This window comes from Mauremys mutica, chromosome 4 (genome assembly GCF_020497125.1).
Source record: "Mauremys mutica isolate MM-2020 ecotype Southern chromosome 4, ASM2049712v1, whole genome shotgun sequence".
Classification (NCBI taxonomy): domain Eukaryota; kingdom Metazoa; phylum Chordata; order Testudines; family Geoemydidae; genus Mauremys; species Mauremys mutica.
This window is the reverse complement of record NC_059075.1, coordinates 105,683,479-105,702,267: the sequence shown is the minus strand read 5'-3', so window position 1 is coordinate 105,702,267 and position 18,789 is coordinate 105,683,479. Positions and strand designations below refer to the sequence as shown.

At 47.9% G+C, this 18,789-nt stretch overlaps 1 protein-coding gene across 1 annotated transcript in view; it reads left to right on the top strand.

The window, feature by feature from the left end:
• Nucleotides 1-17,900, top strand: part of IGSF22 (immunoglobulin superfamily member 22) — a 210,452-nt gene extending 192,552 nt beyond the window's left edge. Inside the window, 5 exon segments of the mRNA XM_045012353.1 lie at nt 1,765-1,853; nt 4,328-4,520; nt 4,983-5,282; nt 12,338-12,664; nt 17,291-17,900. Of these exon segments, the coding sequence (XP_044868288.1) occupies nt 1,765-1,853; nt 4,328-4,520; nt 4,983-5,282; nt 12,338-12,664; nt 17,291-17,358 (977 nt within the window). The 3' untranslated portion in view covers nt 17,359-17,900.
• The last annotated feature ends 889 nt before the right edge of the window (nt 17,901-18,789 follow it).

Sequence of the window (18,789 nt, the reverse complement as noted above, 5' to 3'; positions counted from 1 at the left end):
TGTCTCCTGATGGGAGAGATGGGTAGATAGTATACTGATCAGTAGCAGGTAAGCTATCATAGTATTGGTAGTGCCCATCTGCCATAGAGACTGGTACTCAGACACAGATTACTGTTTTTCCAACTGGGTAGCGAAGAGTGACAGCCTGGGTTCAAATGAACAATCAGGTGGCACTGTGATAAACAGACAACATGGAGGTAATTGTATTGTCAAGGGGAGACATTGCCCATCACATCTTGAGAATAACAACTGAGGTAGCTGACCTGTCATTAGTATCCCTTTGGAGCCCTATTATAAGAGCCCTATTCAGACTTTTATTGGCTAGCGCGCATGGGTAGTGAATTTGTTTTTACTTTGCTAGTTAGGAAATTCAAACAGCTTGTCTCTGGGACGCAGAGCTGCCTGAAGAGGTAGAAAGACTAGCAAGGTAAGATACAGAACTCATGAGTCATGCTACATTGCAGTGATTTCCATCAGGAATAAAGACATCTGGCACTGTCCTGGGGAATGTCAGAAGATTACATCCAGCAGAACAGCACAAAATTAGAGTATCTATTAAAAGCAGCTTTTCCTTTAGGTATTCACTTCAGAATTGCAGTAATAATCTTGATACTAATTATTACCCCTCCTAAAAGAGAAACACCAATCTAACCTCAGATTTACTGTATGACCAAAACAAAAAAAACTGTGGTAGGAAATAGGAACATGCAGTGCTGTCATGAAGCGCACATGTAGTTTGATGGGAAACAGATCTGCTATCAGTGTAGCGGGAGTAAGCGGCGGACAGTTATTTTTAAGTCGGTTAAAGTGGTGATCTCAAGCAGCATAACTTTTTTGGCCCACAATCAGTTTTCTCAGTTTTAAATGGTAATACTTCCTCCCCCTTGCAACTTGGTTTAAAAGAATATAATTGACTCTTCTGATTGAGACCTTGAGTGCCAAGGGATAAATATTCCTCGCCTAGTTGCGTGCCCCTGGAACCTGAGAGGGCAGGAGGTAGTGGTGTTAAATGCACATGGTGATGGCCCCCTTACATTACAGGACAAACAGTGCAGTAGTAATTCAAGGCTCGATTTTGCAATCCTCGCGTTGATGAACACCTATTCACACAAGTTGTGCCATTACCTTCAGTAGGAGCACCTGTGTCAGTGTTGCGCTAACAACCATATCCTAACACTTGTTCACCCAGGCTTTGGCTTCTGTTCAATTTAATTACTGCCTTGGTGGTTTGAAGAGAAGGGCAGCTCTCATTAAAGTGTATTACTTACTCACTCTTATTTCTCAATTTCTTTGATAGCAGAGGCGCAGCCTTTCTTTAAAAATTGCATGGTAAAGGTGTGGCTACTAAATAGGAGTGGCTACTAATTGGCAGCAGCTTCAAAATAAAAATATACATTGTTTCCTTTCCTGTCAGTATGTATGTATGTATGGTTCCCTCTAGCACTAATGAGCTCATCACTGCAGTATCTGTACATAATTAAGAGTAGCTTCATTTCCACCTGTAAAAGGACCAGATCCTCAATCCCATTCCCATTTTATGATGCAATTACTAACTTAATTTCTTAGCTACCGTCTGCAGAAGCTAATTTCAATGACTGCTTTTCTTTCTCCCATCATGCTGTTTTCACTGCACAATGCTTAAAACAGCAGGCCGACAGAGGGGAAATGGCTTTGCTCAGATATGAGGCCTCTAAGATTTTAATTATTCTCTCTCTCTCTCTCTCTCTCTCTCTCTCTGTGTTGTGGTGGTGTTTTGTGTTTTAGCCCCTCCTAAGTTTGATCTAAGTGCCAAGCTGAAGAGTCATATGGTGGTTCGCGCTGGGACAGCCCTCTGCATTCATGCTGCTTTTACTGTGAGCTTCCTTCTGCCTTGCTCTACCTCAGGGAAAGTCTGCACTGAAAGTTTTGTTTGGCGTCAGAGTTTTATCACCATTTTCCTCCTTTCACAGATGTGGGGCCTGGTCCCACAAGATGATTGGAACATCCACTAAAATTCCCCGTGGCCTCCTCACATTTCCACTGTAGGTGCAGTGGAGGAAACAGGGAATAAGTACCCAGTATATCCCCACACTGCAGGTGGGCAGGGAAGCAAATGGTCAAATCCTTAGCTCAACCACATCAGTGTACTCACGAGCACGGCTGAACCAGTGTGGGAGTAGGTGAAGCAATCTGCTGCTGGTCAAGACTAATGGCTGATTACTCACTCCCATGAGAATGAGGGAACACAGAAGGCATTATGACTCTCTGAGGCACAGTTCCTTCCCCTGGGCTTCTAAAGTGGTACACATACATGCCTCAGGGCTAGATGTAAAAGGATCATCTGGCCCTTTAAGGGACAAATGCGTCTGCTGGCCTTCCTCGCAAGTACAATCACACTGACTTAAGTGGGACAGTTTGCTCGAGTAAGGCAAGTAGGATTTGGCCTCATGGCCGGGCAGCACTTTGGATCTGTGAAGCAGTGTGTAAATGCTGACTGTTTGTAGGGCTAGGTTTTATAAGCCTTCCTCACACTGGTGAAGTTGGAGGGGCTATTCCCAGGAGTAAGCACCTACCAGCATGAGAAAGGGTTGCACACTCTAGCCTTCAGTAGTGTGGCTATGGGTAGGGAGTTAATATCAACCCACCCAGAATAAGCACTAACAATTACTAGGAGAGACCTAGCATTAAAATGTGTGTGACTTCTGTTCAGGGGCGGCTCCAGGCCCCAGCACGCCAAGCGCGTGCTTGGGGCGGCAAGCCGCAGGAGGTAGTCTGCCTGCCGTGCTTGGGTGGCAAAATCCCTAGAGCCGCCCCTGCTTCTGTTTCATTAATTACGGTAATGCAATGTTACCTGATTGAGATGCCACACTCACCAGAGCTTTATGAATCCTGTAATCTGTTCTGCTCAAATCCATGCCAGAGAGCGAAGCTTTACAAGCAGCATAAAGAAGTGTTGTTATTAAGGGTGCACATGATTGTCACATGGGGCCAGGAACGGGTTTTTTTTTTTCAACTCAGTAATTGCACAGGATACGACTTGTGGCTGTTACATAGTCAAGCCTTTCCCAGTTGTTCCAATGGCTACATCACTGTGATGGTCTTGAGATATTTTATTGTATTGTATTAAAGCTCTCAAGAATGTTCCCTGTTAGGAGCTGAGAGGCACGGCGTGCTTTGTAGTGGGGACTTAATATGGGCCACGTATTTATTAAAGGAAACATTACGGTTTGTGGCATCTAAGGCCAAGCACCTACAAAGCTTTGAGCACCCTCGAACTCTACTGAGGGTCGTTAAGTCAGTGGGTGCTCAGGGTGCTTGTACCTCACAGGACGTGCTCAGCACCTCACAGGTTTGGCCCTAAAGCCAGAGTAACTTCACTGGTGACAATCAGTGGTTATAGTAGATTGGAACAGAACAGGGAGCTCTCCCTGCACTGGCCAGGGAGGAGGAAAGGCTGCTCAGCCAAACCAGGAGCCCAGAAGAGAGGGCTCACCGGTAGAGTTATACACCATCACCTCTCCTCCTAATTTAACTCCTGATTACAATTCAGTTGTTCTTGATTTACACTAGACTAACTGACAGCAGGATCTGGTCCCCTAAGGGATGAATCTTGCAGTCCTGGCTCTGTCCTATCTCAGATGCAGCTCCCACAAAAATCAATGGGAGATTTGACTCAACAGGGACTAAGTGCTCAATCCTGTCCCTTCAGCTCTGAGAGTCATCACCACAGGCACAGAAGGGATGGCAGGAGCCGGCCCTAAGGCAGGACTGCGGGGTCATCTGTTCTATGCCAACTTGAATTCACTGCAGTAGAGGAGCTGCAGTTTCCCCTGGGGTAACCTCTTGGTGCACTGTCTAGAGCTGAGGTGTTATCTCTATTGCACCAGCCCTTTCCTCTGCTTTTAAAAAGTGCTTGGAGAAGATTAAACAGGGATAAACTTTAGCCTCGAGGTAATGTTGGAATCCCTCCTGCTGAGTCAGTAGAGACCACTGCATCAAGTGTAATGCTGGGGGAAGTGTGATTTTTTTTTTTAATCTGTTTGAGAATCTTGGCAACATCATCATCTTGAAACAAAACTAAGGGTCAGAACTGCAGCTGGAGTAAGCTCAGTTGGCTTCAGTGGAGTTATGTCCATTTACATCAGCTGAGCATCTGGCCTAATACCAGGAGAGCATACATTCCCCTTGAATTTCTACTGCCAAAATTCCCTGGGAGTGCTCTCCTTGGAGTATTTTGGGTGATATCAAGCTGCTTGCATCTAAGACACTGTTATTTTAGGTTCAGAGTTATCTATTATATCCTGAAAGTTAAGACCACCATTAATTTTTACACATTTATCTCGGACAGGGTTCCCCTCTACCAACTGTGACCTGGCAAAAAGATGGAATTCCCACAAAAGGGAGAGAGATCATCACCAAAGGCAAGAACCACTCCCAGTTCCTCATCCACAGCACCAAGCGCTTTGATTCTGGTGTGTACAGGATCCTCCTTAGAAACGACTATGGTGAAGCCCATTATGACATCCAAGTACATGTGGCAGGTACAGTATAGCAAAAGCTCTAGCTTCCAGGCTACAACTGGGTTTAGACAGGGAGCCAGTTAGTCTGCCGGGGATTCCAGGTTCTTTGGTCTGGAAAGGTCCAAGGGAATGAAATTTAGGAGTGCATGTGCAGTACCAGAATTTGCTAGAGCCCATTATGACATCCAAGTACATGTGGCAGGTACAGTATAGCAAAAGCTCTAGCTTCCAGGCTACAACTGGGTTTAGACAGGGAGCCAGTTAGTCTGCCGGGGATTCCAGGTTCTTTGGTCTGGAAAGGTCCAAGGGAATGAAATTTAGGAGTGCATGTGCAGTACCAGAATTTGCTAGACGCACAGTGATATGCATAAGCAATTCACAAGGCAGCAGCTGGGTTGAAAAGGGTTTGCTTTGAGAGAAAAAAATAGAGGGGTGCTCCCAAATAAGAGAAACAAATACCTAAAGGTGTTTCCTATTTGTTAGATTTCCCACGGCCACCAAAGAATCTGCGGCTGGTTGAGGAAGTGCCAAACACCGTGACTCTGAAATGGGATCACACCCCAGATATAATGGATGATGGGCATGCCCATTACGTCATCATGAAACGTGACGCTAGAACTGCCACCTGGTTCACTGCAGCTGAGAAAGTCTACAGTAACAAGTACACTGTCACGGCCCTGGTCCCAGGGAGGAAATACTTTTTCCGAGTTATTGCCCGCAACGACATTGGAGACAGTGACCCTCTGGATTCCAAGGAGCCCTGGCACATCTCTAAAGACAAAGGTAAATATTAGAATAGATGCATGTACAGGGAGGGAAAAGGGTGCTCTTATAGATAAGACACTAGACTGGGACCCAGGAAGTCTGGCTTCAGTTCCCAGCCTGGTCACAGAAGTCCCTTAACCTCTCTGTTCTTCAGTTCCTCATCTATAAAATGGAGACAAAAATATCTCCTTTCTCCCACGCTTTGTCATCTCATTTATGAGCATGTAATCACACTGGGGCCTCTAGATGCTACCTAGAGTCATATGCATAATAATGAGGATAATATATTCTCTCGGTATGTATGTGTAAATAGAGAGTAGTTGTGTCTTGACATGAGTGAGTTCTCGTTTTTTACTACTAGGTTGCCCTCCAATTCATCGCTGGCTGAATTCAGACAGTTCCCAAAATGAATAGCAAAAAAATCTGTGAGGCATAACTTTTTTTTTTTTTGTAAAAAACATATAAGCTGTAGGGTGTAAAAGTTCCTAAAACTTGTGATATCCACTAGATGTGGTGCTTATTTAACATTCTATCTTTCTTCCTCTCCCCCCCCCCAGTTTGTTTCCCTCCACTCTTACCTGATGTGTTCAGGCTTAGCGGATGAGATGATGTCCTCATTAAAGATGGGCCCGAAACAAACCCCCAAAGCTGAACATTCCCTCACTCAAGGGACGCTCATATCAGGATCATAAGTGGTCCGTATCCCCACAATGGGCCAAACCAAAACCCCACATCCAGACACTTGGAGATAGTTAGGATCCAGATCCAAACTTTGTCATGCAAGACTATGTCTAGTTTAATAAGCAGGGCATTAGCACAAAACAACCAGGCAGGTTGGACAGCTGCAGATAAATTTTCCAAGGAGCATGTGCACATTTTGCTATAACAGTTCCAATCTTGTTAGTACTGTAGATGCCACACAGATGGTTTATAGTCATATGTGTATTTAACAGCAGTCTTTCTTGTGCCATATAATCTAGACACAATCATGTCACTTCTCTTAAGGTGTTTCCATTGTTTTAGGGTGTCACCAAGAAAGAAAACTTCCAACTATAGCCATCATAGTGTTCTTTTCTTGGGGCCTGGTCTACGCTAGGACTTTAATTCGAATTTAGCAGCGTTAATTCGAATTAACCGTGCACCCGTCCACACCAGGAAGCCATTTAGTTCGACCTAGAGGGCTCTTTAGTTCGAATTCGGTACTCCACCCCGACGAGGGGAGTAGCGCTAAATTCGACATGGCTATGTCGAATTAGGCTAGGTGTGGATGCAAATCGAACTTACTAGCTCCGGGAGCTATCCCACAGTGCACCACTCTGTTGACGCTCTGGACAGCAGTCCAAGCTTGGATTCTCTGACCAGCCACACAGGAAACGACCCGGGAAAATTTGAATTCCTTTTCCTGTCTGGGCACTTTGAATCTCATGTCCTGGTTGGACATCGGGGCGAGCTCAGCAGCACCTGCAACGATGCAGAGCTCTCCAGCAGAGGAGTCCATGCAATCCCAGAATAGGAAGAGGTCCCCAGCATGGACAGACCGTGAAGTCCTGGATCTGATCGCTGTGTGGGGCGATGAGTCTGTGCTTTCGGAGCTGCGCTCCAACAAACGGAATGCAAAGACCTACGAGAAGGTCTCCAAAGCCATGGCACTCAGAGGATACAGCCGGGATACAACGCAGTGCCGCGTGAAAATCAAGGACCTGAGACAAGGCTACCAAAAAGTCAGAGCGGCAAACGGACGCTCCGGAGCACAGCCCCAGACCTGCTGCTTCTACGAGGCACTGCATGCCATTCTAGGTGGGTCTGCCACCACTGCCCCACCAGTGACCGTGGACTCTGAGTATGGGATAGTGTCGAGGGGCAGTTCCTCGGCGATGTTCACCGATGGGGAAGATGAGGAAGGGTTTGTGGAGGACGACGCAGGCGACAGCGCTTACAATACCGCTTTCCCCGACAGCCAGGATCTCTTCATCACCCTCACAGAGATCCCCTACCAACCCTCCCCGGCCGTTAACCCGGACTCAGAATCAGGGGAAGGATCAGTCGGTAAGTGCTATAAACATGGAAACATTTATTTTTTTTAAAAAAGGAATAAAAAATATGTAAAAACTATATAAAACCTTTTGCTTAAAAAACTATATAAAGAGAAGGTCCACACAGATAGGGATGGAACAGAAATCCTCCTGGGACAGTTCCACGAAGCTCTCGGAGAGCAGCTCGAAAAGTCTCCGCAGGAGGTTCCTGGGGAGAGGTGCCTTATTTGGTGCTCCGTGGAAGCACACTCTTCCGCGCCAGGCCATCCTAACGTACAGCGGAATCATTGCCTCCACCAGCATTGCAGCGTACGGTCCTGGTCTGTGCAGGGATTCGAGCAGCATCCGCTCTCTCTCTCTCTCCGAGTGACCCGCCTCAGGCTAATCTCGTTCGGCGACTGCTGCATCTAATTAGGGCAATTAGTGTACTGTTACTATTGTGAATGCTTGACTTTTACTTTGCATAGCAATGACCTTCGCTTAACAGCCACGTGTTGGAGGCCACAGAGGAAAAGCATACAGTGATCTTTCCCGTGCACAGCCGCGAGGGGCTGGAACAGGGTCAGACTTTATGCTTTACAGATTGCCTTCAGCGGGAGGGCACAGCTATCCATTAACTGTTAAGCAGCCTATAGTGTAGTGCTTACCAGGCCTGGCTGCTACACGGATTCAGCTGTACCGCCCCGTTTGTCCGATCTCCTGTGCAGGACCGCAGCCAATGAAAGCGTATTCCGAAATCTCGAACTTGTCCTGAGAGCTCGTGAGACTAGGTGCCCTGTATGGTCTTGTTCACAGAAACTGACTAGACTGTGTTCAGTGTTCGCAAACATGTATCTTTTCAAGGAAATCACTTCCTTTTTCCCATCACACAGCTGCGGCTCTTTCACGAACTGCCCCGGCATCCCCCTCACAGAGGCTGGCGCAGATTAGGCGGCGAAAGAAAAAGACTAGGGACGACATGTTCTCGGAACTGATGGCTTGCTCCAGAGCCGAGGCGGCCGAGCAGAGACAGTGGAGGGAGACCCTATGTCAGCAGCAGCGCTCACACAGCGAACGGGAGGACAGGTGGCGGCAGGAAGACCAGCAGGCGACTCAAACGCTGCTTGGGCTAATGAGGGAACAAACGGACACGCTCCGGCGCCTTGTAGATGTTCTGCAGGACCGCAGGCAGGAGCAGAGAGCCCCCCTGAACTGTATCTGCAACCGCCTTCCCCCGCCACAAAGTCCTGTCCCCCCCTCACCCAAAATCACAAGAAGGAGGGGTGCTAGGGGCCGTGAAAACTGTCACTCCACCCCAGCAGAGCGCTCATGTACCAAACAGCTCTCATTCCCTAAAGTGTGAGAAGTGCTTCCCTTCCTGGATCACCCAGTCCCAAATCCAAGTTTCATCCCCCCACTGTGTAGTTGAGTATTAAAAGTAGTTTGTTGTTATTCACTGTTTCCGTCACGTTTTCCTTGTCAGAAGACTTTGTGTGAAGGGGGGGGAGGGGTTTTTTAATTGCATAGGACAGCCACCATTACCAGGGTACAGACTTGGGGGCAGGATCAACAGCAGGACACACACAGACTGCAGTCACTAGGCACTAGGGTCATTCTGGGAGGTGAATGCTGCCCCGGGTCAGTCTGTGAGGAGTATGCTGCCCAGGGTCCTAGCGCCTGACATCCACAAATGGCAAGGCAGGCTGCCCTTACCATGCCCTTCCCCCCTAGCCACGAGCCTCTCCGATGCCCTGAGCCCCAGCAAGAGCCCTCATCCACAGACACATACTCACCCTTCCCACACACCCCTCACCCCTTCCTACGCCCCAACCCCCAGTCCAGAGCCTGCATCCAAACTCCATCCCAAAGACGGCACCCCTCACCCCTTCCTGCAAACCCACCCCTTCCTGCACACCCACCTGCAACCGTCCTCCCCCCAGAGACCACTGTAGGTGCAGGAGCCTGTCATTCCTCTAGTGTAGAAGCGGTCTGGACATCAGTGCACACCGTACCCACCACAGTCCGCGTCCATGTTTCAACCCTTGAACAGGAATTCATAATTAAAGAAAACTTTATTAATAATCAGTGTTCCATTAAAGTTATTTTAAAACGTGTGTTGGAAGGGGGGAAACCTGGAGAACGGGGTATGTAACCGCAGATCGAAGTCAACAGTCACTGAAACAGGCTCAGGTTCAGCTTCTCTGTAAATCAACTGGAGAGTCATAGGTTACCCTGCTCTCCGAGGAACCTATCTTTCAAAGCCTCCCGGATGCACAGCGCTTCCCGCTGGGATCTTCTATCGGCACGGCTGTCTGGCTGAGCGTAATCAGCAGCCAGGCGATTGGCCTCAACCTCTCATCCAGCCATAAAGGTCTCGCCCTTGCTCTCACAGAGATTATGGAGCACACAGCAAGCAGCAATAACAACGGGGGTATTTTTTTCGCTGAGGTCCGAGCGAGTCAGTAAGCTCCGCCATCTCCCCTTGAGACGTCCGAAAGCACACTCCACCACCATTCTGTACTTGCTCAGCCGGTAGTTGAAGAGTTCCTTCTCACTGTCCAAGGCGCCTGTATAGGGCTTCATGAGCCAGGGCATTAGCGGGTAGGCTGGGTCCCCGAGGATCACTGTAGGCATCTGCACATCCCCAACCGTTATTTTGTGGTCCGGGAAGAAACTACCTGCCTGGAGGCGTTTAAACAGACCAGAGTTCCTGAACACACGCGCGTCATGAACCTTGCCCGGCCACCCAACGTAGATGTTGGTAAAACGTCCCCTATGGTCCACCAGTGCTTGCAGCACCATAGAAAAGTAGCCCTTTCGGTTAATGTACTCACTGGCCTGGTGGGCCGGTCCCAGGATAGGGATGTGAGTCCCATCTATAGCCCCACCGCAGTTTGGGAATCCCATCGCGCCGAAGCCATCTATGACGACCTGGACGTTTCCCAGGGTCACTACCTTTGAGAACAGTTGCTCAACGATTGCGTGGGCTACTTGAATCACAGCAAGCCCTACGGTAGATTTGCCCACGCCAAAGTGGTTCGCTACTGACCGGTAGCTGTCTGGCGTTGCAAGTTTCCAGAGGGCTATGGCCACTCGCTTCTGCACAGTCAGGGCTGCTCGCATCCGGGTGTCCTGGCGCTTCAGGGCAGGGGACAGCAAGTCACAGAGTTCAAGGAAAGTGCCCTTACGCATCCTGAAGTTTCGCAGCCACTGTGATTCATCCCAGACCTGCAGCACTATGCGGTCCCACCAGTCCGTGCTTGTTTCCCGGGCCCAGAATCGCCGTTCCACACCATGAACTTGACCCATTGCCACCATGATCTCCACTGCGCGGCGTACCCTGCTTTGTGAGAGGTCTGCGCCACTCTGTGACTTTCTGTCCTCACCGCGCTGACGGAGCCTCCTCGCCCGATTTCTCAGCAGCTGACTGTGGAAGAGGTGGATGATAAGGTGCGAGGAGTTGACAACAGCCATAAGTGCAGCGATGATCGCAGCGGGCTCCATGCTCGCAGTGCTGTGGCGTCCGAGCTGTAACCGACCAGAGAAGGGCGCGAACAGATTTCCCGCCGGCGCTTTCATGGAGAGAGGGCGGGAGTGACGGTTCAATGATGACAGTTACCCAAAACCACCCTCGACACATTTTTCCCCCCAGCATGCATTGGGGGGAAATCCCAGGATTCCAATGGGCAGCGAGGAGTGCGGGAACTGTGGGATAGCTTCCCACAGTGCACCGCTTCCAAAGTCGACACTGGCCCCGTTACTGTGGACTCACAAAGTCGAACTACTGTATTTAGTGTGGATACACAACTTCGACTTCATAAGGTCGATTCCACAAATTCGAATTAAGTTGATTCGAAATAGTCTTGTAGTGTAGACATACCCTTGGTTCTACTCCAGGCCTGATTTGAATCTCATTTACACTGCTGTAAATACGGACTAACAGTGGAGTTAGAACCACGTTAATCAGGGGTCAATAAAAGAACCATTAGGTTTTCTGTGCCTTAGAGCACTTGATAACCATTCTTTATGCAGGATAGCAGGACACAGTTGCAGCAGAGAACTACTCCCTATCTCCCATTGAAAATGACAGTCAGTCTTCAACTTGCACATTTTGGAGAGAAAAGTAGACGGCCTTTGCTTTATTGTCACAGCCTAAGGGTCATGAGAAAAGCAGCAAACTGTGCTCTGAGAATGAAGTCGGTGTAACTGAGAGCAGAATTTTGCCCTTTCATATTAAATTTTAGGTTCAAGGAATTTTACCCAGCTGGAGCTCCTACTGGTGGGAAAAGTAGATATATAAAAAAGGAAGTTTTTTTTTCAAAATGCTTTATTGGTTATGGCTGAAAAATGTAGCACAATCCTGCAATGCACACTGCCATTTGTAATAGTCTCCTTGGCTCTCTGCAGCATTCTGCATACTGCCAATCCCTCAGTGCCAACTATGCAGAGATGTAATGCTTCTACCCCAAAAAGGTTTACATACTTCAGTTGACAATCATGTGTAATAATTTATTATCATGATTTTCATTTCTAACATACCTTGTCATCCAAAGATACCACACCTTTTTTCAAGGTAATGACATTAACTAGAGAAATTATGCATCGCAACATCTACATGAAGCAGAAAAATCTGACACCTTTTTACAGATGGGGTACAAAGAGGTTAAGTTACTTGCTTACAGTTGCATGAGAAGTTAGTGTTTAAAGTTGGAAATAGAACCCAGAGGTCCTGACTCCCAGCCCCCTGCTCTCCCCACCAAACATGCTGCTTCCTGATTTGTATTTATAAATGAAGAGGGCTGGTGGAGTGCTAAGAATAATCATGTTGAGACATGCTACTCGTTCCCTCTGCTCTTCACCTAGTGTTCCCTAGCTGGGAAAAAGAAGCTCGGGGCCTGAGTTTTACACCAGTGTAACTGAGTTGATTGGAGTCACTACGTGTGATTCATACCAGTGTGCAAGGAGAACCCAGAGCCCAGCGGGGTACGGCTATCTCTCTGGAGGTATGCACGGCTGGTTTACACATTTGGAAGCAGTGGTGATCCCTTTGTTTCCTTGTAGAGCGCTTCAATGGCAAGTTGAAGGAGTATCACGAGAGAGACTGGCGCCAGGCCCCCCACTTCATTGCTCCGCTGAAGAACCATGCAGTGCACCGGGGCCAGGACTGCACCATGAGTTGTGCTTTCCTGGGCAACCCCCGCCCAGTGGTGACATTGTACAAAGGCAACGTGAACATCACGGCCAATTCTAAGTTCTGGTACAACTCAACAAGTGGCGTCTGCACGCTGATGATCCCCACCTGCAGCTCCAAGGACAGCGGAGACTACACCGTGGCCATTGAGAACGAGCTGGGCCAGGAGAAATGCAGCTGCGTGTTGACTGTATATGGTGAGTTGAGTTCTCAGCCTCCATCTTTCCTTGGCAACGATTCTCCACCAGCCATGTAGCTGCTGATTTGAAATCTCTGACCACAATATACTCCCATGATCTCTCAGCGTAGGCGTGCTTACTGCACGGGGTGAGCCAATTTCACCTGGCCCCAATGAATTACACCAGCTTGACCCCCTGCACGCACTCCACTTGGGGACAGAGGCTATCTCCCTCTGTGGGGATTTCCTGCCAGGGCAGGATAGCTTTATGTTATGCTGGGAGCTTCACCAACAGCATTTATTAAGGGAACACACTGAATGGGCACTGGCCATTCCCTCCTCACTTAGCACCATAGGTTTCCGAGCTATGCTGTCCCCCATCATTCCTCACTTCAACCTTCCCTCTTTGTTGAGTTCACTGCCAGGGCACTGCATGGACTGTATGCCAGTTTCCATGGGTGTAGGCCCTGGGCTGAGTCAGACCCATTATGATCATCAGCAGAGCAGGTGTAGTTAGCTACAGATTTCTATGCAGTGTTCACGAAAGAACTGACCAAGAGCAAAAATCATTTTGCCAGTTTCCATACAAAGAAATTAAAGCCATGTTTACGCTATGGGGACTACAGCGGTATACCTGCGGTGCTGTCGCTATCCTGGCCTACCCCCATAGTGTAGACGCATCCTACACCAACGAAAGTGGGTTTTTCCATCCGTGCACGAACACCATGACTCTGAGCAATGGTAGCTAGGTCGATGGAAGCATTCTTCCACCGACCTAACTGTGTCTACCCTGGGGGTTAGGTTGGTATAGCTGCATCGCTCAGGGTGTGGGTTTTTCGTACCCTACATTTTAACATCATGTTCTGGTGCACGTGACCTTTCTGCACCCATGCAGGGACTGGCAGCTCGTGACAAAGTTTAGCACATGAAGTCAGTAGATGCATCCGATGAAGTGGGTATTCACCCACGAAAGCTCATGCTCCAAAACGTCTGTTAGTCTATAAGGTGCCACAAGACTCTTCGCTGCTTTTACAGAGCCAGACTAACACGGCTACCCCTCTGATACTTGAAGTCAGTAGAGTTACTCTGGATTTACTCTGCTAGAGCCAAGAGCACAATCCAGCCCAAGATTTTTATTTTCCAGATTTGAATTTACATGGCAGGTAGGCCACTGGGACAGATAAGAGGCCTGATTCTGCTGTGCTTTGCACACTGTGTGGGCATTTTCACAGGTGCAAAGTACATGTAAAACATTTCCAAATCAGAATGGTAGTGTTTCACTCCCACTTTGCACTTGCTTTGCGTAGGTGTAAATGGCTTCCCAGATTGCAAGGCACTGGAGAACTGGCCCAATCTGAAGAACATATTTTCATATCTGGAAATAGGCCTACTTCTACCTTAAGTTAAAACAGGTGCAGCTGCCACTGAAGTCAATAGGAATTATATCCAGCCAACTGAGGGCAGAATCAGCCCCTTTTAGGTACTGTAGCAGAGCAGTATGAAATGCCATACTTTTGCTTGGTGAATGGAATCGTATTCCTTCAAGAATTCACACAATGGATCAAGGGCAAAATACGCCTAGTTCTGGGAGATTTGCATTGCACACGTGGCAGACCTCCACCTTGGAGCAATTTACTTATGTGCTCTGAGAATGGCATCTTGCCATTTTCACAGGGTTTTGCCTTCATTTTCTGTTGTAGAGAAAAATTCAAGGGAAAGGCACGAAGCTTAAAATGTTTTCCCTCTTTTTGCACAATCGTCTCCTCAGCTCCCTGGCTATTTCTCTCTGTTTTCCCTGGTGGTGAGAATGCTCTCCATCTCAATAGGGCTTTTACCTTAGGTTGCAGCAGGATAGTTTGGCTGGGAAGGGGAGGGTTCCCATTGTATTTATCCTGTGGGACCAAATAATTCTATTTCCATGTGGTAATGTTGCAGCACTAGGCCCTAACACCACAGCGTGGAGATGCAGCATCATTGTGTCATGGTCCCCAAATCTGGGGACTATATAATTGCTGTGCAGGATGACCTCACAGGGACACATCAGACCCATGAAAATCAGCTGAATCTCATTTCAGCACAGGTGGCAACTCTCCCAGGAGGGTGCTCCATGTTGAGCTTGACACTTCTATATATCACCATGGGAGAATTTAAGAAAATTGAAGGGATGCCTCAAATAGGAAATATTTAAAATGAATAATTCTCCATCCCATGGCCTTTGTCTCAGTTATACTATGGAATCAAATGCCTTTATTTTAATATGGGGCTGAAGTGGCTTTCTCTTGAGCTCTGTTCTCTCCAAGCATAAGCCCTGATGCCTCATGGCATGTCATTGCTCTCTTAAATGAAAGCTGAGAGACACGTTACCCGGCATAGAAATTGATACACCAATAAGGAGAGGCTATATTTGGATGGATCTTTCAGTGTTATTTTTGTAGGTGACTGTTGCTTCTCACAGCTGGCTGACAAGTGCAGATGATATCACTCTGACGTTTCAGTTCTTTCTTCTCTATTGCTAATGGAGAAGTAACTCAACTTGGTACGATGGCAAAGAGTGATGGTTACTCTCCATTTGCTGTTCCAAATTAGAATTTTATTTTCAGTTAGATGTATTTATTTTTTATATATATAAGTGTGTGTGTATACAATATACACACATGGAGCACTCGCTCAGTTAAATCTGACCACTGCCGACCTCACAATGAAAAGAACATTTGCTCCACTTAGGTGAAAAGTAGAAGCTGTTTGCAGCTCACGACTAGTTTTAGTAGTATTTTGGAGAATGATATAATTCCGTGCAGAAACCACCATCACTGTTAACATTAGTTAGCTGCCCCCTGAGGAAACTCAGCAGAAAAAAGGAGTCAATGTGCTGTGGAGGCCAACCTCCCCCACAACCCACAGAGGGGCTGTCACTGCAGGTCAATGAGGAAGCACATTGGTGGGGAAGTGTGCGAGAACCTAGAACTGCTGCTGCCCATGATGTACCTCTTCTGCAAATATATAGGAGACTTCAGAGCTGTCAGTCTGGCCAAGAACATAGCCCTCCTAAATAACGCTGGTCTCTCTGATTGGGGGAGAAGGGAGCGATCCTGGAGGCCTCCCACCTCACACTCCATCCTCTCATGAATGTTTCCTCCTGAGGTCAGGTGTTAAAATAGTATTAAAACTCCTTAATGAGTCTGAAGGAGAGATTAGAAAGTAGAGTCCAATTGCAAGGTTGGTTTCTCCCTCTAATTATCCTTATCTAGGGTTAGGTGTCAGTGGAGTTTTCAGTGGAAATGGGAGAGGTCACAGTGTCTGCTCTGGCTGTGAGATTCCATTTTGGGAGCAGGGGGAAGGGGCTGATTGGCCAGAATATATATATATGGGGGGGCCTAGGGAGATTGGGGGGTGTTAATATAGCTCAGGAGTTCACCACCACCTGAGAGTGTGACAGAGCTGAGAAGCTTACTCTCCAGCTTGGAAGTTTGGTGTGACTCAGATGCTCCAGCCTGGCAATTGAACTTAGCTTGGGAGCTTGTCCTACTTTTTGGAGTTTACTCCAGCCCAGAGAGCCCACCACAGTTTCAGCACCTTAGTTTGAGTTATAAGTCCAGCCCAGACTAGGACCTAGAGCTGGTAAGTTTCCCTTGTGGGTTTCAGTTTCAGTTGTCTTTACCTGTGTGTTCCGAACATTACAGATCACTCTAGGATAAGGGTGGCACCCAAGAAGAGAAAACATTCAAATGCACGTGTGAACACACTGATCTTAACTATTCATGGAGCAGACCCTCGGAGTATAATTTCTATGCTGACCAGTAATGAGCCTGGCCAGAGCCAGATTAATGCAGGGGCTTTAGGGACTGCAGCCCAGGGCCTCGGGCTAAGGGCGGCCCCACAGGCTCACAGGCCAGATGCAGCCCACTGCTTCTTTTCATCCAGCCCACGGAAAGTCTCCATGCCGCAGGCCGGACACCAGTCCCTGAGCCTCGGCGCCCTGCCCCTGGGGCTGGAGCCACAAGTGCTGGCTCACCGATGTGCCCCTGTGGCCCCAGGTGAGGGGCGTTCAGGGAATCTCTGTGCGCTGCCCCCACCCCCAGTGCCAGCTCCACAGCTCCCATTGGCCAGGTACCAATTGGCTCCTCTGCCTAGGGATCGGACATGCCAGGCACCTCGGGGAGCAGCGTAGAGCCAGGGCAGGCAGGGATCCCGCCCGAGGTAAGTGCCTCCCGGCCAGAGCCTGCACCCCACGCCCCCTCCTACACCCCTACCCCAGCCTGGAGCCCCCTCCTGCACCCAAACTCCCACCCAGAGCCCGCACCCTGAATCCCTGCTGCTGAGTTCATTTTGTTCAAATTTCTAGGGGGTGAAATAGCTTTGGACTGAGACAATGCCCAGAAAAATTCAGCCCCAAAGTGGTTTATTTGAGACAGTTATGGGAAACTAGGAAAGAGGTTTTAATGGAAACTGGAACTCACTCAACTGCCATGTTTGCGTCCCATGAAAGTCATGATAAAAAATATTTTGCATTTATGTACTGGTGTGTTTTAATCGGGGAATCTCTCTGCGCTTTCCAAAAGTACCATAGTAAACAATACATGGTTAGTCAGTTGTCAGTGGTTATAATGATGCCCCCCTCTCTCTCTATCTCTCTCTTTTCTTAAAGATAAAGATGATAAAAGCCTCCTGGACTCAGTGACTGAAAGTCTTCAGAAGTCAAAGCACATCATGTAATCAGCAGACCCGGATCCAAATTCATCCAGTCCAGCATTCGGAATAATTCAAACATTTCTGTGTAATTTGACTTAGATATGCATGGCTCAAAACAGCAACTGCACTATCTTCTATAGTGATCAATGAAATCAAATGCCAAAAGGTGGGGCCTGTACAAGGGCAGTTTTGATGTTTCAATACTTTCTTCTACATAGGCAGCTTCCAAATGCTAGTGTGTGTGAATGGCAATATTTCCAATATTGGATGAAAATGTATCTTAAAAATAAAAGGAGCCACAGTCAGTGAGAGTTCTGCTTTGACTTCAATGCGAGGAGAACTGGGCTATATCTGCATTAGTCATTGTTACTTTACTGCAGTACTTAGAGGCCCCAGCTAAGCTCCGGGCCTTGTTGTGCCAGACACTGTACAGCCACACAGTAAGAGATCGTCCCCATCCCTAAGAGCTTACCCTCTAGTCTAAACAGACAAGACAAAGAAAGGAAGTATTATTGTCCCCATTTTACAGATGGGGAACTGAGGACCAGAGAGACTGAGACTCACCCACGATCACACAAGAAATCTGCAGTCGAATCAGAAATAGCATCCAGATCTCCTGAGGCCCAGTCCAAAGTCTTAACCATAAAAGGAGAGGTTACTTATCTTGTACAGTAACTGGTGTTCAAGACATTTTGTCCCTATGAGTGCACCACATGAGGATATATGTGTGCCCATGCACTCCTGAGTGGAGATCTTTTTGTTAGTAGTGTCCATGGGTCTGCACCTGCACCATACATTTCCTTGTACTCCAGTACGAGGGCGTATAGGGAGTAGTGGACCCACGCCACTCCAGTTCCTTCTCAACCTCAGAGCTTGGTAGAACCCCAAAGCAGAGGGGAAAGAAGGTGGATGGTGGAGCTCCAATAGGGACAAAACATCTCAAAGAACTCCAGTTGCTTTACAAGGTAGGCAACCTCTCCTCCTCCTTCGAGTTATTGTCCCTGTGAGAGCTCCAAGTCAGGAGACACCCCCCCCCACCCTGAGCAGTTCCTCAATGAGCAGGAGGATGCTGAGGAGGCAAATTTAGTACAGAGTATAAATCAGCTTCACCAAAGGCTGCTCTGGAGACATATACTCAGGCATAATGTTGAAAGAACATGTGAACAGAGGGCCAGTTGGCTGCCTTACAAATTACCTTGATGGGTACCTTTCTAAGTAGGGCTATGGAAGTGGGATTGAACCCTAGTTGAATGAGCAGTGACTTCAGGAGGGGGGTGCATTCCTAAGGATTCGTAGCATGCAAGAATATACCTGAAACCCATTTAGATAGCATCTAGGTGGAAATAAAGTGACCCCTCATCCTCTTGGTGGAGGAATTGAAGAGCCTGGTGGAATTCCTGAAGGGTTTAGTCCTGTGTAGGTAGAAAGTCAGAGCTCTTCTTACAAGCAGAGTAT